This window comes from Populus trichocarpa, chromosome 13 (genome assembly GCF_000002775.5).
Source record: "Populus trichocarpa isolate Nisqually-1 chromosome 13, P.trichocarpa_v4.1, whole genome shotgun sequence".
Lineage (NCBI taxonomy): Eukaryota > Viridiplantae > Streptophyta > Magnoliopsida > Malpighiales > Salicaceae > Populus > Populus trichocarpa.
The window spans coordinates 10,569,751-10,591,808 of record NC_037297.2 but is presented as its reverse complement, the minus strand read 5'-3'; the positions used below and the strand labels follow the sequence as shown (position 1 = coordinate 10,591,808).

The 22,058-nt window shown below is 31.1% G+C and overlaps 2 protein-coding genes across 2 annotated transcripts; one reads left to right on the top strand and one right to left on the bottom strand.

The window, feature by feature from the left end:
• Window positions 1-2,185: 2,185 nt before the first annotated feature.
• On the top strand, window positions 2,186-3,240 carry LOC18104343 (ethylene-responsive transcription factor ERF020). Its single transcript, XM_006376105.3, has one exon. It carries the CDS (start codon window positions 2,546-2,548, stop codon window positions 3,050-3,052), a length of 507 nt encoding a protein of 168 aa, XP_006376167.1. The 5' UTR covers window positions 2,186-2,545; the 3' UTR covers window positions 3,053-3,240.
• Window positions 3,241-12,379: 9,139 nt separating this feature from the next.
• On the bottom strand, window positions 12,380-16,404 carry LOC18104344 (11-beta-hydroxysteroid dehydrogenase B). The gene is made up of 6 exons (XM_006376106.3): window positions 15,624-16,404; window positions 14,451-14,643; window positions 14,188-14,273; window positions 13,927-14,058; window positions 13,184-13,348; window positions 12,380-12,815 (listed from the first exon to the last, which is right to left on the bottom strand). Exons 1-6 carry the CDS (start codon window positions 15,828-15,830, stop codon window positions 12,594-12,596), a joined length of 1,005 nt encoding a protein of 334 aa, XP_006376168.2. The 5' UTR covers window positions 15,831-16,404; the 3' UTR covers window positions 12,380-12,593.
• Between the last annotated feature and the right edge of the window lie 5,654 nt (window positions 16,405-22,058).

Here is a 22,058-nt window from a genome sequence, read left to right as displayed (position 1 = left end):
ATCACATGACTCGAAATGCGGGTTTAACATGTTATCCCAAGTTGACTCAAGTTGTTTTTTTTAATTGAATTTTTTTTTCAATTTCATCCTTTAATATTGTGTTGATTGGAAATTGAGTTTTATAATTTGTTTCTAATTTTGTTATTGTTTGGGCTAATTTTTTTATTTTTTCTAATATTTTTTGGTTTTTATATTTGAGAGATTTTCTAATCTATTTAAAGATACTGTAAATATCTTAAGGAAACAACCACACTATATTTAATTTTCAGAGATTATAATTATGAATTTAAGATTTATATTGCAACCATTTTCACTTATTAGATTGTTTGTGTTTTTGTATTCTTTAATTTAACTATTTTATTTGCTTCCGCGTGCATTAAGAAATGTTCTTAAATATATTCCTATAAGAAAAAAAATATATGAAGGGTGTGTACGAAGGTATCATCATTCCCCTTCAATATTTTTTTTATTTTTCTTTTGCAAATTGGCAATAAAAGTACGAAAGTAAGTCAAAAGGACACAACGAAAGATAAGAACGTAAATATGAACTAGACATCACTAGCTAGCTAAGTATGGCCCTCCTGAAATGAAAGGGAGGAACAAAACAGCAATTATCTTCAGGCTGCTCGTTTTTTCAAACCACTTGATCCAGTCAGACTTCCATTTCCCACAGTTCAGAGCTCTGTAGCAAGGTCCAATCAACCAAGATAAAAAAGTTTTGAACTCTTTCTTTACTCCAAACCCTGAAGTCAATTCTTCTAGCAATTCAATGTACGGTATTGTTTAATAAATAAATTTAAAATTAAGAGTTTTCTAAGCCACAAATTATATCGATCCACGAACCATATTGTAAGTTTAAATAAAATGATTAATAAAAAGAATAGAAAACCAAAAGGATCGCTCGATATATACTTCGTATGCCATGCCTTGAAATCTGGAGGTGAAGTTCTCATTAATTTAAAGGGATTTTTGACAATTTGGTTGCTAATAATAAATGATTTAATTAAAGTGGCATTTTATTTATTTATTTATTTTATTGAGAATTAAAGGGTCATCTTCATTAACCAAGAAAAAACCCTATTCGGTGAAATCTATCTTACCAAATTGATAAATGGAATCAAGACTCTTTCCACATGAACTGTGGTCTTCTTCTAGCCTCATGTTTAAATCTCGTGTTCTTATTTTCTACCCACCAGAGTCAATCAACGTATGTTGCTATCATATTCATTTCCACTTTCTAGCTGTATTAATGTCATCAACGATAATGAAACCCACAATAATATCAATATTTTCTTCGTTTCTTGTATTAATTATTGGTTTTCCACTTGCAAGTTGAGAGCCCCTCTAGGTTACGTACGGGGCCTTAAATTAGTGGTGGAAACTGAATAAAATAATTAAGCAATAACACAGTTAACAGATATTTGGAAAAATAGTGTATTATCCCACAGGAATAGAGACATGATTAATTTTTTTAATTTATATTTATAATTTTATTTTATAAAAAAATATATCAAAATAATTTATACACATAAATTTTTTAAAAAAAATTATGATATGCGTGAAACACGGATAATATATATATATGATTAATGTGAATAGAGGCAGATTAGATGGTGTTGGTCAACTAACATCCATTAACGGTAATGGGTTGACTTGATTGAGGAATTCCAATGCTCTGAAGATCTGATTAAGCAAATATTGTTTGAATAGAAGTTTTAATATTTTATGCGTAGGTACGTGAGGGACTTGTTCGAGGATCCCTAGCGATCACAAATGGTTGGCCGGGTGCCTTTAGCTCACCTTTTAAAAGTCATTTAATAAATCTAGGTTATAATTCTTGAAAAAAAAGGTTAATATATAAAAATCATCTAAAAACACTCAAAATATATTAATTTTAAATAAAAAATATTTTTAAAATTTTTAAAAACACAAATTAAATCGTATTTGTAAACGTGCAATTAATGCTGTTGGGTCTGGTCGGCTGATCTTGTTACTTGCATATGGAGACAATGACTGACGTAGAAATGACATCAAGACAGCACAAATGTGAACGCGTGGGTTTTTGCCTCTATTTACCTTTTCGATATCTTGTTTAGCCATTCGTGGGCCGACTTCAAATTCATCAACACGTTTTGTAGCCAAATACAAAGACCAGGCAGGCACTATCTTCTCTAAAACGATTTCCATAGCCTCCTCATGTTTCTCTCAAAACGACCACATTCAGCCATTCCACACTAATCCCACTTGGATTTGGATATTTCTACTAAATAATCGCCCACTTGTAAGCCTCTAAACTATCAAAATACCATTCATTATTTTGACGTTTTGAAAATTTTGACTCTTATGGTAATTAACTTATTATATTTTGGATTTGACTTTCCACTTCCTCAACCTACATAAGCACTTCAACCTTTCTTTATCCTTGCAAGCTCGATCGATCTATTGAGCGTTTTTTAAGGAAGTTTGAACTCGCATAACCGCAGGTCCGCAGGTATAGCCCGTCAAAAGAAGAAAAAGGAAAGAGAAATTACTTTCTTCCACAAGAATGAGCGGTAGTAGCAGCAGCAGAACAGATCAAGAAAGTGGAGCAAGTGCAGCTCGGAAGAAATTCAAGGGAGTGAGGAGGCGGAAATGGGGCAAGTGGGTGTCTGAAATAAGGATTCCTGGCAAGCAAGATCGACTTTGGTTAGGTTCTTATTCAACACCCGAGGCAGCTGCGGTGGCTCATGACATAGCCTCTTATTGTTTACGCGGACCTTCTTCGATAGAGAGTCTCAATTTCCCTCTAATGTTGCCTGCAAGTGTAAGGGAAGACATGTCACCTAAGTCCATACAGAAAGCTGCTTCAGATGCTGGCATGGCAATTGATGCTCAAATGATACTGAACAGGGTACCAGAAAATGAGGTCAAGTTCTGGACTGCAAGTGGTGGGGTTAATCATGGGCTGGAGATAGAGTTATGCGAACCTGCAGGTGGCGATCATGGTGGTAATTGGCATGGAAACAATACTGGAATGAGAGAAGGGGACATCTCCATTGAAGATTATCTCTAGGGGTTTGGGTTTTGAGATCATGTTTTACATTTGATCTTTTAAGTGGGGGTTTGTTATTGTTGCTGCCACAACTTTTAGTGTTTGGTAAGATTAAAATAGCAGTTTTTTTTATGGGACCACTTATAACTGTGGTGTGCCACAGGTTTTTGAGAAGCAGCATTTTGTTGCTTCTCGTCTAGATATTAACACCAACAGTGGAGCATGGCTCCACCATGCTCCACTGTAGCACTGTTCACTAACATGAACAGTAGGTTTTTTTTTTAATTTTGAAAAACAGTGCAAGTGAACTATTCACATGAAATTTTTTTTGTTTTTTTTTAAAATCAGTGTAATTAATTGATTTTACTCGTACTATTCATGTGAACGTGAACAATTTTTTTTTGTTTGTTAAAAAAAATAGTTTATGGTAAATTAAATTTACTTGTACTGTAATTTCAATTTTATTCCTGATAATATTTTATCTAATTTTATTGCACGCTCAAAAAATCATGAAAACTATAGTTCTTGTCGAATGAATTTTATACGTAATGAAATTGTAATTTTTTTTTAAAAAATTGAGTTTTACTCGAAAATCTAGTATTTAATATTATTTATAACACTACATAAATTAGAAGGATATCGTATGATGACGTAACATTTGTGAAATTTGATCGCAATTCCAATTATGTTCTTGCCGGGTCCGACCCAGTTAAAAAAATTCAGTTTTTATTTTTATTTTAATTGTGTTTTATTCAAAAAAATTAGAAAGATATCGCTTGATGACGTAACAAAAAATTCAGTTTTTATTGTTGCATGCTTAAGAAACCATGAAAAATATAGTCATTGTTGGATAGATTTTGTATGTGATGACATTGCATATAGTTTAATGGAATAATAAAAAATATTTGATATCAATATTTTTTATTTCATGATGTAATAATAGTAGTTAAATCTTCAATATTTAAATTAAAAATATTTTTTAATTATTTTATAACCTCAATTTGAAAAACATTTTTTTAACCAAACACATTAAACTACTTTTTGTTTAACCTCAATTTCAACAACAGTTTTAACCAAACTTATATTTTTCCAAATCAACCTCAACTAAAAGTATTTTTTATAAAATAATTTTTTTCAAACTACAATCATAACAGCAACTACAATATCAAATACACTCTATAAATATGTATATATTTAAATATATCCATCGATAACATTATAATTAATGGAAACGTGATCGTTATGACATCGAAGTACACTTTTGAAGCTTTTATATATATATATATATATATAATATATATATATATATATATATATAGAGAGAGAGAGAGAGAGAGAGAGAGAGAGATTCAAATTTGTTACTTCTTAAGAAAAAAAAAAAAAGATTTTTACAAATTAAGTTAAGGAACTTCACCCATTACCGTAGAGTTTCAAATTAGCCTGGAATGAGAGGTCTAGCCTCTATTCCATGCCTTATAAATAACCAAGGCCATTGACTTGTGTCCAAATATACCCGTTAATTATTATTATTAACAAAAAGTAAAACAGCTAGTGATTTAACCGTGAATCACCATACAAAGCATTTTTTATTATAATAATGTTTTGTTTTTTCTTTTCTTTGGTATTTTTAATCTATATTTTTTTTAATTTAATCTTTTAATATTTTATTTATTGAAAATTATGTTTTATAATTTTGTTTGGTTTTTTTATGTAGTTATCATAGTATCATGATATAAATTGCTGGTTTGATGAGTTATCCCAATTGACTCAAGGTTTTTTATTTTTTTAATTGGCTTTTTTCTCTTAATTTTATCCTTTAACATTAGGTTAATTGAGAATTAAATTTCATGATTTGTTTTAATTTACTTTCTATTAAATTATTTCGATTTCATGACTCGAGTCATGAATTTTACAAGTTAACCTGGGTTGACCTAGACTATTTTATTATGTTTTTTTTTTAAATTGATTTTTTTTAATTTCATCATTTAACAATGAGTTGATTGAAAATTGAACTTTGTAATTTATTTTGATTTGCTTAATATGAAGTTGTAAAAATCAAATATTAAGCCTCGTGATAAATAACGTAAATCCCCAACTGAGAAATAATAAACATTTTGTGGATAATAGTGAAAGTCCTTGGTTATATACCAAAAAACCCAGATGGAATGTAGTATAAATTTGTGCGTGAAAATACCGATTATCAGTGTAAACCTTGTGTTGAATTTCTAACCGAATATGGTGAAATTCTTGAGGAGATTTTGTTATGACTAGTGGTGAAAAAATTAATTAAGCTATACTAAACCCATATGAAATAATAATAGGTTCCGTGAAAGAATTATCAATGAACAACGATTTTTACTGAATTTCATCTAATAAGTTATGGTGAGATTTTGATAAATAAAATAAGAAAATCTTGAGGAGATTTTGTTATGACTAGTGGTGAAAAAAATTAATTAAGCTATACTAAACCCATATGAAATAATAATAGGTTTCGTGAAAGAATTATCAATGAACAAAGGTTTTTACTGAATTTCATCTAATAAGTAATGGTGAGATTTTGATAAATAAATTGAAAGGTCGCCCCCACCTCTCCATTTAAGCATACATGTCGGCCATGAAAGAGGGAGAACACCAAAGTTTCTTTTCTTTTTTTCTCAATTCTCTTATAGTTCTCTCAAAATCTAAGTGGGGGATAGTGATTTCAAGTGATTTAAATAAGAAAGACAACTAAATTAGACACACACAGAAAAAGATAGAGAGAAAGAAGAGTTGGAAGCTTGGAAAGTTAGAGAGAAAAGGTGTGAAAAGGTGAATAGGAAGGGGGAAACCTTGGAATTTTTGTAATAAACACATTCCATTTTGTTGCTTTGATTGTGTTAGGGGTTCTAATAAATTAATTTCATGTGTAAGTGGATTTTAATGTTTTGATCAAAATTTCCTCAATTCTTGAAATTAGGGTTCATTATAATTTTGTTTTGGAATGTTTGGGTTATGAGAACGCATATAAATGGTTTGAATTGGGTCAATGGTGTGAAGAATTGGAAAACCCCCAAATCTTGAATTTTAGTGTTTATGTGATTTGTTTTGAGAATAATAAATTTATGTTAATTGTTTATGAATAAAGATGAGAATTACATGATTACGCATTAAATTAATGAGATTGAAGGCCAATCATACAAAAATTAAAAGGGTAGTGGGTGACCATAATTAGGAAAACTAGGGGAAATTGGATATGTGATTATATTTTGTTTATTCTTGGTATCTAAATGATGTTGGATAGGTTAAGATTTGGTTATAAATGATGCCATTGTGATTTCATAAGAAATTACTTGTTAAGGTGATCCATGAGAATGTCATAAATGTGAGAAAATTGTAATTGGGGTAGGGTTTTGGTTGGAAGCATGATTTGCATGCTTTAGTCTATGTTTTAGAAAGAATAAGAATTGGATGTTTGGAACCTTAATGTGAAGATGTTAATTGAACGAATTGGAAATAAGGATTAACTTGTGTTTGTAATAAGGAATTAACGTAATGGAGCGAAATTGAAGCAAAAACATGAGTTCTTTGTTTGTCTAGTGGCCGGCCTAAGATAAAAAAAAATGTGAGAGAATTGGATTCGATAACTTTTATGTTAATTTATGATGTGTGAGTTTAATTTATTATAATTTGGATGAAATTTAATATTATTGCATGATTGGAAACTTGTGGGCATGTTTTTGGAAAATATAGGAATGTGAAATCCTAGGTTTGTTGTGGTTAAGATGTTTGTTGACTAAAGATTAGATTAATTAATGTTTGGAAATTGATGAATTGAGAAACAATCGAAGAGATTTGATCACCCAAAAGGCTTTATTTAGAAGTGGTTGAAATGTTTGTTTTGAAAATGTTAGAGAATTCTGAATAATTGATCTTGATTCGTGGTACTTAATTTATGTCGTTGTGAAGTTTTCATGTTTGATTTTGAATGTGAATGAGATAGGATTGATTATTATATGTGTGGCTATGAGAAATGAGAAATTGAATTTTGTATATGTGAGAAATTTTCATATTGAATGTAATTGGTTATTTAGGCTAAATCTTTAAATTATTGGTGTTGAAATTTTCCTAACAAGGAAGTAAGTCGGAGAAAATTTAAGTCAAGTTGTTATGTGTTCGTCAATATGAAAGTAATGAATTGTGTATTTAGGCATTGATCGAAGTTGTGGAAGTGTGAAACCCCATGTTGAAACCCTAAATTGATTTAAATAATTTAATTTTAAAGAATTCTGAATAATTGATATTGATTCTTAGTTAATTTATGTCATTGTGAATTTTTGCATGTTTGATTTTAAATGTGATTGTAATAGGGTGTATTATTATATGTGTGGCTACAAGAAATGGGAAATTGAATTTCACAAGTGTGGGAAATTTGTATATTGAATATAATTGGTTGTTCGGACTAAATTTTTAAATTATGGGTGTTGAAATTTGACTAAGCAAGAAGTGAATTTGAGAAAATTTGGGTCAAGTTGTTATATGCTTGTTAATTTAAAAGTAAGGAATTATGAATTTAGATATTTTATCGAAATTATAGAAGTTTGAAATTCCCATGTTAAAATCCTAAATTGATAAAATGAATATTAATTATTGGTTTGTGATGTGTTGGGCATTAAATTGAAATTTGAAAGGGTAAAACTCCTAAGTGAGGATTTAATATGATGTTATGAATGTTGATTTATGGATTGATCTATAAATTGATGTTTGCAATGTGTTTGGATATTACTTGAAATTTTAGATATATAGAGATTTCTATGGTTGAACTTTAATTGGTGGTATGAACATTAATTAATTGTTGTTATGTGAGTGGAAATTTATGGTATCATAGAAATATGGAAACTCCTAGGTTTGAAACTTTAATTGGAAATATGAACATTTATAAATGAGTTGCGATATATTTGGACTCGAATTAGTAATATAGAGATGTTGAATTGAATTGTGTATTTGAATGTGAAATTGGTAATATAAAATTTCTAAATTAGGTGTTTAAATGTGAAATTATAATTGCTAAATTGTGTATTGAATGCAAAATAGTGTTATGGTAAAATTTAAAATTTTAAAAATAGATTCATTATGTACATGTTACTAATGCTCAAAATAGGCTAAGATTAGACAAATACATGTGGTGACTTGTGTATTTATGTGTTTTGGCTGAATTGGTTGTTAAATGAATAATTGGGTGTGCATTTGGCTAAAATAATGTTAATTGTTATTGTTGGGAGTTGTAGGAGAAATGTTTAAAGTGAGACCATACTTTTTAGGAGCATGTAAAACAGAAGTTTTAGAGGGGAATGTCCATGGTAGAACCTGACTTGTCAAGAGTGCACTTCACATGAGCACAAGGTAGGTGTCCATCACCTCACATTTTTATTTTTAAAAAATCATGTTCTTGTTAAAAATTATTTGCGTATGTGAAACAAGTTTTGGAAGTAGATTACTGTAAACCCTCGGTTAGAATTTTTCGAGTCAGTAAATATTAAAATTCAACCCAGAGATAAAATAAGTTAGATTAAAGTTAAAAATTAAGTTAGGTGAAAAGGGTGTGGATGAAGGAAATGAAAGACTAATATAGCATTGATGTAAACCTCAACTGAAGACTTTTAGAAATATAAATTTAATCCGCGCGTAAAACAAATTATTTGGAAAATAAAATGAGAAAAATGCAATAATGTTAAAATAAGATTTTAAAGACCTAAAAATGTATAGGGCCAATATATAAATAAAGAAAATATAGCCTATATAAATAACTATTTAGCTTCCTATGGAGGCCAAGATTGTCTAATGCTAGAAGAAAATAGGGGAGAAAATTTCTTAAATTTCCACCAAAGTTTTATAAAAACACTCCTTTTAGCTTGGATTAAGAGTTTTAAAAGGGTTTATAAAGGATTACGCAATGTAATTCAAGCAATTGAGGGAGAAAACAAGGTTTGGAAGTGAGGGTTTTAGAGAAATTGAAAGTGGAAGTGAAAGTGAAGAGTGAAGAGAACTAAGTTTTCTCTTTTGAAATTCTCTTGAATCTTCTTTCAATAAAGGTAAGAAACTCCTCCAAGATGATTAATTAAGCAAATTTTGTATAGTATAAAAGAATAAAAATGTTAGTATAGGTGTGAACTTGAATTGTGATGTTAGGTTGCTTAGGTTGATGATTTTGTAGTCGAATGATGTTTAAGAACATGAAAAATAAATATGCAGTGGTTTAATTGGAAGAATTGAAGAGAAAAACTAGCCACCATTGACAAGGTTGCAGTCAAGACTTAAAGAATTAGGGGTAGGATTAATTGATTAAATTGTTATGTAATTTGTATAGAATTATGTTAGTACGAGTAATTAACATATAGGTAATGCATGAATTGAGATAATTGAAAGAAGAATTAATCCTCCTATTATCAAGGGAATCCGACCAAATACTAAGTTTAAGGAGATAGAGTTTGTTACTTCTTTGATGGGTGGATTATTTTTAAATGTGTTAATATAAATATATAAGGAATGAGTAAAGTATCAATTGATGAAATTTGAAGAAAATGCATGCCTTTCTTTTGTTGCATGTGGTTCGACCTAAATAAAATAGAGAAGAATTGGAGTTTTTGAGTTGAAATAATTTAAAAATTATATTAACCGATGACAATGGAAGTAAATGAAATGTAGGCAAAGGATTAATATGTTTAGAAATCAAAGGGAAAGGAAGGGCTTGGTTAATTTTTTTGGAAATAGAGATGAATTAAATAGGTGAAGTTGTCATGATAATCTAGTTAAATCACGTTTATATAAGTGTATGTAAATGGATTTGATGAATTATATATGTTAAAATTGAAGGAAACCCTTGATTCCAATGTGTATGATTCAGCCAAGTTGACCCTAAAAGGGGATGGGTAAAATAATATAATCATGCATATAAACGTAATGAAAATGTATTTTTGAAAATGTAATTGTGTTGTATTGTTGATCATTGATCATGAAGAAATAAGAGGCTAATCATGGATAATATTGAGGGTCATTCATCAAAGATTGATAATGAAAAAAATTAAATGATTTCAATTGATTTGTCATGATATATTAATACAAAAGATAAAATTATGTCATCTTTGGATCTATGTATGGATCTAAAATTAATGTAATGATGGTAATGTGATAATCTTGTTTTGATAAGGAATATTGTTTGTGGTCAGACCCTAGTGTATTGGGCGTACAAGTTTAGCAATTTAGCACACCAGGCAGGTAAGTATCCCACTCCTATGCTTAGTGACATATAACAATATTAAAGTTGTTGCATTTAAATTCTTTAAGCTCTATAAATGTACAAAAAGTACTAGAAGGTTAAGAAAAGAGAAAAAAAATAATGTTTGACTTGATTAGTCATTTACTGTACAAAGGCTAATGATATCAACTAGCCTAATATTGACATTTTCTTGAGAAGTAACGCGCACAAGATTTGATTATTCATTTCGGCTTATGGTGGCTAATGATATCAATAAGATTTCATTGTCATCAACATTTAATCCAAATGATGAAAAGAAAATTAATAAATGGAATTTGATTAGTCTTTTTAGATCATAAAGACTAATGATATCAACAAGATCGCATTGATATTGACATTAACATGAACTTGATTAATTGTTCGAAGTCATGTAGGCTAATAACACCGGTGGGGTTACACGGGTGTCGAAGTGGTAAAAAAATTGATTAGTTATCGAAGAATTGAAAGCTAATGATACTGGTATAATTGGTATCAACGTATCCTTGATTAGTCATCTTTGTGTTGATGACTAATGATATTGATTTGGGATTGATATCGACATTGAATGGTTAACCTAGATTATAGATGGTAAAAGATATAAGGGTGTTTAATATTAGCAATTAAGCTTATTCGTGAGGATTTGATGAGAAAAATACATTGTCGAACTAGTTTAATAAGAAGAAATAATTTGCACCTCCTATTATTATGATTTACATATATAATCTTGATATATGAATTTTATTATGTATGTTTGTTTACAGGAGTTGTTCTTTAGTTGACATTGCACTCTTTTTGTTATAAAATAGGTAGAATTTTATTTAAATTGAAAAAATAATATATATATTAACTATGTTCTCTATTGAACTTTTTAGGATATGCATGTAAACATATATGTGGGCGTGTTTATTTTGTATTACTCTATATCTTGGTTAGAAACATGTTAGTTAGATTTCACTATGGATTCTTTTATATTTGCTCTATAAAAATATTAATAATTATAAATTATTTTGTTGCATGAATATTTTTGTTTGACTTCTAAATTTTTGAAAAAAATATATATATATTGTAGAAAAAACACATTAATATGCTTGAGAAGTTATGATTATAGTGTGATGGTTAATGTGATTGTGATGCAGAATGATTGCATCAAATAATTGAAAAGATTTTTAAAAGTGTAACACAATGAGTTAATAACTTGGGATGTCTTAAATATAAGAGAAATTCTAGTAAAATTCTAGTCGGATATTTTAAAAAAATAATTACCCTGTTTTTTCATGATCCTTTTATATAATGATATATTAAACTGGATTTTATTACCCTGTTTTATATAATGGAAAGACAGTAAGCAAGACGTGTTAACTTAGGCTATGATATAATATATGTTGGCCCTGTAGGTGGGGATTATATTATGAAAAAACTAGTCGGCCATGCACGTCGGCAGGGACCATGCTTTGGAAATTAATCAATTGGCACGGAGTATGGTAAAAAATAAGTTGGTCAAAATGAAGAGGGCTAAAGTGTGACTTAAGGCACAATTTATGCGTATAAAAAACGAATGAAATGATAGTAATTGAGATAAAGGTTGGGTTTTGATTGTTGAAGGAAATTGAGGGCTATGATCTTGGCCTTGAAAGATTTTGGTCGCAAGTCGGGTATGGAGGTTAATGCTACTAAATCTGAGGGCTTTACTACTTCATCTACTAATCACGTTCATAAAGGGTCAGTTGAGATCTCTGATATCAAATTTATTTGGGATGTGGGTAGCTACTTGCATGTTCCTCTTTACTCTGGTAGAGTCATGACTCATGAAGAGGCTTCCTCTGCTAATATCTCGATGAGAGTAAGAAAAGGCTTTCTAGGTGGAAGGCTCGAGCCGCTTTTACTCGTAATACAATTACTAACATTCCTACTTCTGTCATGCAAACTTGTTGGCTCCTTTTGATGGTGTGTTGGTAAGCTTGCTTGGAGTGTTGGGGATGGATAGCCTTCTTCCTCTTGGTTTGATTTTTGGTGTGTAGCGACTGCCATCCCTAGTCATCCTAATGATATGAAGGATAAAAGACAAGTAATTGAACAAATCACAAGAGAACTCCAGTTTATTATCAGCATAAAATGTCACAAAGCCACAAATGGACAGTAAGTAAGCAAAACCAGCTATAAAAGAGCTCAAATGCATGATTGATTACTGAGACGAGGCTTTTTCTTTCTTTTTATTCCAGTTTCTGCATCTGCGTTTGCTGGGGATTGGGATGGAGAGGACCAGTAAGAAGTTTCCTTGGAGAGCCGCCGCCTTCAAATTAATGCAGGTCTCCCGGTGCCTATCATAGACGTTCTTCTTGAACCATTCGGTGCAAGCAACATTCGAAGAGCCCAGTTGAGAATTCCAGGTGCAAACATCCTGTAAAGGAGGAATATGTCATACCAGCTTGGGTACTTGACATATTGATGTCCTCGGCAAGCTCCCGACACAATCATCTTTGCATAGTCCTCTACTGGACCACCAGTCCCGTTTACCTAAAACCAAAGGGAAATGTATCAGGGAAAAACATTACAGAGTCACCTTCTCGTGTAAATAACATTCAAACTTCAACAGTTATTCTAGAGAAAAACAAGTGTTCTATATCCTGTCTTCGATTGTCACTGTTGTTAATAAGAAAAACCATGCTGATATATACAAGTGACTGCCTCACAATCTGTCAATGTGCCCTGAATCTTTTAAAGCCATTGATGGATAGAAGAATATTCCTAGTATGCATATGAATTTTACTTGTTGGAGAATTTCAATTAAAAAATAGTTTTGTAAACTAGAATTACCAGTAACAGATGGTAGCAGAATCATTAGAAAATAGTATCCCGAGAAAAGTTTGCTAGCAAAATCTTACTTCTCTCTCTTCTTTCCATTGCATCTCTGCTCCATCCTCTAGCATGAACTTGCCTCTACTCATTTCGCTCCCAATCCAACCATGAGATGCAATTGTTATTCCAACTTCACCATTCACTTCAAATCTCAGTGACTCGTAGAAGCTCACCAGGGCAGCCTTTGCAGCCTAGCAAAAATTGTAACAAATTTAAGAGAATATAATGGAGTATTTAATGTGGAGTTTGGTGAAATATTCAAGAGAAAGACGAGGATGAAACAGGGACATGAATACACACACACACACACACACACACACACACACACACACACTCCTATTATTTGTGCTTGTGCAGCTGCTAAGTACCAGTCAAGTATAGTAGACTGGATAATAAAGTCTAACGACATGAATTTACATCACACGAACAGACAAGAAAAATGATGTCCATAAAGTTGAACCTCACTAGCCCGCCATTGTTCCTATCATTTAGGTTTTTGTGAAGGATAATTAGTGTAATCTAGCACTAATCGTAGCAATAATGAATTGTTGCAGACAATGTGTTTTGTATAGCTAAATGCAGCTCAACCAAAGGTATGTTGTGGGACAATCAATAAAGGTAACCAATATTAAAATCGTAACTGTAACCATTCTACTATACAGATTTTGATCAAAGTAATGGTATGCATGTCAAAAAATACCAATTTTTTAGTTTTTTTACGTCTAAGATGCATTGAAAACAAAAGTTCCCTTGATTTGTATATACTCACAGCATATAAGCTCATTCTCGGCAGAGGTAACCAGCTCTCAACTGCTGCATTAACAACAACTCGTCCATTGCTCTGACGTAGGTATGGAAGAGCCACATAAGTTGGATAGACATTTCCCCAAAAGTTTATGTCCTGACAATGAACAATCAAATCCCACAATGTTTTAGGAAAATTTCTTCTCAACAAGACCATTTCTGTCAATAATCTACAGGGACTACACTACAAACTATCTACTCATTCATGTAGGCTACATGCCCTTACCAAGAAATGGGGAAACACAGAGGTGTCTCCTACTTCTTCAAAGTAAAATGTATGCCCCAAACTTGCTGTATTGACAAGATGATCCACTGCATAAGAAGGGAAGAAAGACAGAATGAAGTATAGAGAGGGAGGCAGAACAACAGGGTTTTCTGTTAGGCTCCAATTGGAATCTAAATTTGCTTCTAAGGAATCTCCTAAAGCACCGATTCCATTGGCTATAATATCCAGTTGAATTCATTAATTAACGATGATACAAGGCATACCCCGACCAAAGTAATTTATGGTCTCATTGACAAATCTCCTACAATCATCCTCCTTGACAACATCTGCAGCCATAATCAGGACACGCTTTGCACCAATATACCTAGCTTTCTCACTGACCCCTCTAAGCCGGTGCTCTCTACGTGCAATCAGAACAAGAATTGCTTTCCTCTTTGCATATTCATATGCAATTTGCTGCAATTACAACCAGCAAGTTCATTAAATGATCAATACACTGCAATGGCTTGTAGATGCAACTGCAGCAGCTATTATAAAATATCGACCTCGCTTATGGGAAGAAAATAAAACTGGGAATGGGGGGAGTTGGTAAAGAAGTAAGGTTTGGCCTCCACGCATGGCAACAAATAAGCTTTTGTTCAAGTACAAAAAATTGCAAGAGTTTATGATTCTATCACCAGTATAATTTCCAGTCTTTCGGTTTCTATTTGATACATAATTTGACCACATCATTTCCAAGTGGTTTCATAAATGCCTCTGCTATGAGTTTGCAGAATGTGTCCAGTGAAGGCTTGATAAAATCACTGTGTTTTTCAGGTTATGATTGAGAACTCTGCATATAATTTATATAGAGTTCGTAACAATTTGCAGCAACCCAAGCTGCCTTCATGCACTTCTTTACAATTTCAAGAACTCTTGGTTGAAATTAGCTCAACCAAAAACTCTCTGTTTGCCATGCATGTACTTTTATTCTATCTTTGCGGCTTTGTCTAAGCATTCAATATACACTTAATCACTTCAATTAAATCCCTTAATTTTGTTTACGTAGGCAAGTCAATTTGCTTGATACCCTTTTCCTTCAATGCGGCATTGGCGTTCTAATTTAAATCTCCAGATACTGATAATGCATAATCTGGAAGTCTAGTTAATTTGATTACAACAAGGACATAACCCATCTCCATCCTATAAAAACCCTTGACTATGCTTCAATGGAATTTAAAGATCATACTTCAAAGTTAGAATTTTTGAAGTCTGATCCTTAAATTCAGTTGGCCATCTAATAAGGAATGGAGACAAGCTTGCATTATAATTAATTACTCAAAATTTCTAATGAGATAAATCACAGCATTAAACACTCAAATCTGCAAATAGAGCACCGAAAATAAGTAAAAACGAGAGATCACTCCTATGCTTTGAGAAGGAAGGGGGTTGCTTACTTCTCCTATGCCAGAAGAAGCTCCAGTGATGATAACAACTTTATCCTCCATATCCTCACTAAAGAAAGATCTGTAGAGCCACTCACATGTATTGATAAAGCATAAGGCTGGCCATGAACATGCTAGCATCACCAAGCTAGCAGGAGGCACCACCCAATCCAACACAGAGTTTATAAAACTCATGGCAGAAAGATTAATGAAGAGCATGATTTGCAAGAGATGATCAGAAAAAGAACATAGAATAAAAGATTAAGTGATAAGAAGGATGAGTTTTGGTTGTTGACATGTAGTGCTAAGTGATCAACAACAAAATTCCATGCAACAAAGAGTGTTAACACACGTGTTGTCAGCATAGTTAGCAATGCGACGAATGCAGTACTTACTTTTGGATGTTCTTGTATGGTACCTGCCATGCATGCATCACCACTTGTTATTTTCTAGAGTGCAGCACCATCTTGATTTTCAAATTTTGAACAAATGTGATTCCGTTGATGACAAGATTTTTGTCCATGGAGCTAGCTAACATCAAAAAGGTTGAAAAATACGAGACAAAAATTCTTTAACTTTTATTTTCTTTTGAATTAATCAATTTCAAAATTAGCTTGATTGAGTTTGGTGTCTTCTGCAAGGACGGACAAATTCCAAAGCCATTGACAAGGATATAAGTGAAAAATTAGAATAAAAGAAGAGGGCAAAAGAAAAAATATAATATATTAAAGGGCTATTACCGTCACATTTTTAAGCAAAGTGTTGTTGTCGGAAAGACAAACACATGAAGACAGCAAGAAAAACAAGTTTATTGTCAAGTAGGTTGTACACACAAAAACCCTAATTCGTAGATTTAATTCTAAAATATAATTATGATGTAGTTTATCTTTTTAAAAAATTTACAACTCTTTAAATAGGTCAAAAATCGAACTTTACAGGGTAAAAAAATAAGAATCCTAAAACCAAAAAGAAAAATAACATAAAATCAAAAATTAACATATAAAACTGATGAAAATTAAGAGAAAACAACAAAATTAACTCGAACAGCATCTTCAAAAATTTGAGAGTCCTCAAAACTTGAGTGGCTATAGTTAGCAGGGCCTTCTATAGAACTAGACCTATATAATCATTTGACAGAATTTGAGCCTGGTTAAATGGTTGGATAGAAAGTTTAGCCCTTTTTTGTCAAGCTATTAGTTTGGCGAGACCATGTCTCTTCTTAAGCTTAACTCTATCTCATTGGTCTATAAATAAGTCTATTAGGCTTTTTGCATGATCCATTGGCGATAAATCCCCATCTGGCTATTTAGAACCTTTAGATTATTTTGACCTACCTCCATCAATCTTTTAAGTTAGAGAGAAATCATCCTTGAGTTATGATCATCCACCAAGTCTGGTGATAAATGTTGCATATTAAAAACATAAGAAGTCTTCAAGTGACTTGGAATACGGAGTCGATAGGGTTGTCATTGATCTTTTATAACAATTCACAAATCCATATCTTCTTATTCGTTACTCCCCCACTAAAAACCTATCATAAGTAAGAATTTCCCAAACAAAGTAACTACCTCAAATATGACCTTCTTGCAATGAGTATCAATTTAGGCTTTAAACTTAGCATTATTATCTATAATATATTGTTTGATCTGCTCATGCACTTCTCGCATATATTTTTTTATAGCTTCAGCTTGAATGCTCAATTGTCTTATATGAGGAATTAGTGCTAACTCAATCACACTAGAAGGACTTTATTCTCATACAATCTTGAATAGGCTCAGTTGGGAAGTCCAATTTCTAGACTTATTATAGGTAAACTATACTTATTACTAAGTTACATCTCGTTGCTTAGGCTTGTCTCCTGCCAAACAATGTAGTAGATTCCTTATGCTTAGATTGACCATTTTTTTATGTTCATTTGTTTAAGGGTGATAAGCATTGTTAATATTTATTAAGTACCAATATTTCTCCACAAACTTCTTTAGAATTTACTCATAAACTTCATGTCCTAGTCCAAGGAGATGGACACGGGGACTTCATGCAAGTGAACCATCTCTTTAAAGTAAAGGTGGGCTATTTGAGAAGCATTTATGGTCTTTTGGCAAGCAATAAAGTTAGCCATCTTTAAAAACCCATTAGCCACTATGAAGATCGAACCCATAGCTTGTTGGGTTTATGGTAAGCTCAACCAAAAATCCATATTGATATCCAACCAATGAGCATCTTGAACTGACAATGAGGTATACTAACCAGCATTTGTTAAGACACCTTTAGATCATTAACAATGGCATGCCTCTTCGTAAAGCTTGATGCCATGACCTAGTAGTTTAGGTTAAGGGTAATCTAATGACACTAAGGCCAAGGTCCTGTCATGCCCAAAGTGTCTCTCGTAGAGCATCTTATGGATGATATGTACCGATATAAAATAATCAGGGATACATGATTGCACACCATGGAATAAGTAACCATTCATAAGTATGAAATCACCTTACTTACCTACTTCTGCCAACTCGACATAAATTTTCCCAAAAGAGAGGTCTTTTAGGTACAGCTCCTGAAAGGTATCAAATCTTGTCATTTGCGCATGTGTAATGCTAAGTAGGGCAATCTGCCTACTGAATTCCTCTAAAATTCCTATGAAATTAGGAAGTTTTACTCAAAACCCAAAATCTTTATGATACTCTTCTTGATTGAGAGGCTGTATAACCCTCTGTAAGATAGACAAATACATAAATCTAGATAGAAATTAGGATTCGTTCATAAAACATACAAAAGAGAATCTACATAACATTTTAGATCTTTACTAAAAAAGATTGAGAAAATAAATTCTAGTTTTACAAAATAAAATAAGCTAAAGAAAAAAGAAAGAAAGGGTGGAGAAGGTGTTTACACCAAAAATAAACAAGTATGTGTCATCCAAATAAGAGCAATGATTGTTCATAACAAATAGAAAGAGAGCTTAAATCGATCATAAATCAAAAGAATCAACAAAGTTGTAAGAGGTCTTGAATGACTAGGAGAGTTGAAGGAATGTATGGTTAACTAAGCAACCAAAAGTCACAATCAACTAAGAAGAAGTGATTGATCAACAAAGTCTGAACACGCACGAATAACTACAAGATATAGTTATATTCAAAGTAGGAGTCCTCAATACAATAATTAATCTAAGTCATAAATTATCTTAGGATTCATGTTGTATTTAGTAAAGGAGGAATTTAGTTTGTATTAGAATTCAATAAACCTTTTTATGTGTATGTATGTGTAAGATTAGGATTACATATTTAAATAGGACTCAAACTTTGTGTTAATATAAAAAGAGTCATCTAGTCACTGTGAACAATGGTTAACCCTACGTATTCAATTCATGCAATTTTGTTTATCTTTTTCTCAAAAGGTTTTGTTACTTTTTTATTGCTTTTATTTATTTTTTCTAGTATATTTAAATTTTTACATTTTTTTTCTTTAAACTCTTGTCCTTTTCTACTCGATGAAGCTTCTTAGAATAGACATTCTTTTTTAAAGAGTTTGAGATCTAGAATTCCAGTTCTCATTTTATAGAAGTAGTAGTTGTTTTATCAAAGGTTAAGTCCTAATTAAAGCTTAATTTGCAACAAAGAAGAAAGAAAAAAAGAGTAAGAAAAAAAAGAGAAAAAATAAATGGAGTTAGGGCTAACTATTGGCAAAATTTGGTTAGAGTCAACATCTAAAGAAGTTAGGGTGTTTAGTGTTATTTTGTTCCAAAAAAAAATTTTTGGTATGGCTAGTCCAAGTTGATGTTAAAATTTGGATACACAAAAGACTAGTAAAAGACAATCATATCTTATCAAACTTTGTCGGTTGTATCAATTGATCAAGTATTAACTCAATTTTATTTTTAAAAGAAAAGGAAAAAAGAAAGAAAGAAAAGTATAAGATATGGTTTATGAAGCTAGAATTTAGTAACTTTATTTTTTTTAATTTTACACTTACTATTTTATCATTTATGTAGAATAATATTGTGAATGATCCAATAGTCTTACCATTTATTTAGATACTATTTGATATCGTGGTAACTTTTAATTTTTATATAACCATAGAGAAAATATGTTTGGCTAACCAAATAGCTTTTGTTTTTTACATTGTGCATCATACATAATTGTATTTCAAACTTTAATTTTATAGAAGCTAAAATAAATTGTTTTTCATTCATGAAGACTTATTTTTTATTTATTTTGTATGCAAAAATCCATCTCATTATAGTTTTAATCAAATACGTATTTTTAAAAATCTATATTTTAGAAACCGCAACTAAAAATATTTCTTAAAAACTTATTTATTAAAACCACAATCATAAAATCTACTAGAATACCAAACACACAACTTGATAAAGTAACTATTTGACTAATCCTAAGATTTAATAACATTATTTATTGATAAAGACTTGACTTTTATGGTAAGTTGGTTACTTTCAATTTCATTTGTAAATGACTTGTCTTAAATCCAACCAAAAGATAGTTTTAATATATAGAAAATAAACAAAAAATATTTTATTATTAGAACAAAAAATATCAAACAACCATAAATATACTTTATTATATAGTTTTTTTTTCATATGGACATGTAGTTACACAGATCTCAAAAATACATAGTTTAGCACATACAAGATTGAAAAAAAAACCTAGCAATTCCATATATTACTAACAAATTATATGGGGCTTATGTTAGGTTTATTAACACTAAAGGTTTATATGTAGTATTGATTTTTTATAAGATATCTCTATAGTTTTAATTTAGGTAATTGGATACCTATAATTTGATTTGTTAGATAACAAAAGTCTTTTCATTCATGATTAATCTAAGTTTTTAATAATTTTAGATTTTTTTTTTAGAGAAGGACATGTATGATCATATTATGAGATACTATTTCATAAAAAAGTGATTAAAATAAAAATAATTAAAATTTTATAAAATAAATTATTAAACAATTCTTCAAATTATTTTTATTTATTTGATGCTGGAAATTTTATTTTTTTGAATTTTTTATTCACTCGGGCTAAGATTTTTTTTTTATCTTATTTCAAAGATTCAATAAGAAAGAAAAAAATAAAATTTTTTACCAATTTTTTAATTATTTTTGTTTGACAAACTAATTAGCTAATACCATGGAAATTTTTATGGGCATTTTAATTATATTGCCTTCAAGTTACAAACTATCAGATATTTTCATTTACTAATAATATTATTCAATTACAAATAAAAGGTGCATGATTATCTTTGAAAAGAAAAATAAGTATTATTCATGGCGTAAGAGTTATTTGATGATTTTGTTAATTATTCTTAAGAGGGACTAGGTGGAAGGGTGGCTTTAAGTAATCCTAAGGGCAAATTGATGGCGTAAATTATTGGTAAGGAGTAACGTTGTGAACAGGGCAATAGCTAGACTTGGGGTTTTTTTATTATTTATTATTTATTTTAATTTACCCTAATCTTTAACATATTTGAGTGATGGAAGTTAATTGGGTTTTGCTGGGCATGCTGTCACGGTTGTTCGTTCCTGGCAAAAAATCCTTATTATTTTCGCTCATCTCTCTCTTATACAAATAAAATTATTCTTTCATGATCACCTCCGACGTGCTACTGCTTGTTTGGAGGAAAAGAGAAAGTTGTTTCTTGAATGGAAGAGTTGACTTGAAGAAGCACACGTCACTCGTTAAACTCACGTACTGCCATGCACGTTTGTGCTTTCAGGCAGCCCACTCTTTTCCTTGATTGTCTCTCAAGGCCGACTTTTCAAGATTTCACCAACCCTAGCTATCAACCCTTTGTTTCTTTCTTTATTCTCTTTGTTTTTTTTTAGTTAGGGTTAGGGATGAGAAATGCAATGGCAATGGCGCAAGAAAACTGAAAAGGCCACCACACAGCCTGTCAAATCCCAAAATTCTTTGGCCTCTCGCTTTTTTAGGGACTATCCAGATTCACGCACCTTCTTCTTTCCAGATTTTCTTATCTTTTTTTATTTTTCATTAATGTCTGTCCACCCTTTTGTCTCTAATCTCTACTCTCTGAGCTAACCAAATTAAACTCACCCAAAGGAAAAGAGAATTAGAAATTAACCCAGAACGGCCTGCCAGAATTCCTGCATTATAGAACAATATTGTGGATGCTGTTTTTCTTTTTCTCTTTTCTCTTATCAAACATTTCTTGTTGGGAAAGGAAAAAAGTATAGCAATATTTCTTGATCTGTTCTGTGCAGGGATTCCTGGTCTGTTTAGATTTATTTCCCTTGTCCAAAATTCTCTTACAATAAAAGATTCATATATTGATTCTTTTGGATTTTATTTCCTTAGTAGTCTTTTTCATTCGAATCTTCTCTTCTTCGATATCCTTGCCTAGCTTTCTTGACGTCAACAACATTCCCATTTGGAAATTCTGTGCTAGCTCTTGCGCTTTTCAAAAAGCCTTGCAAGCTTG

What these genes read in the sequence shown, in the direction of transcription:
- LOC18104343 (XM_006376105.3), top strand. Translation starts at nt 2,546, where the DNA reads ATGAGCGGTAGTAGCAGCAGCAGAACAGATCAAGAAAGTGGAGCAAGT.
- LOC18104344 (XM_006376106.3), bottom strand. Translation starts at nt 15,830, where the DNA reads ATGCTCTTCATTAATCTTTCTGCCATGAGTTTTATAAACTCTGTGTTG. An exon ending in CTTCTTCTGGCATAGGAGAA is followed by an intron (nt 14,644 to 15,623) that starts GTAAGCAACCCC and finishes TTGTAATTGCAG; the next exon opens with CAAATTGCATATGAATATGC. An exon ending in CATAAATTACTTTGGTCGGG is followed by an intron (nt 14,274 to 14,450) that starts GTATGCCTTGTA and finishes CTTCTTATGCAG; the next exon opens with TGGATCATCTTGTCAATACA.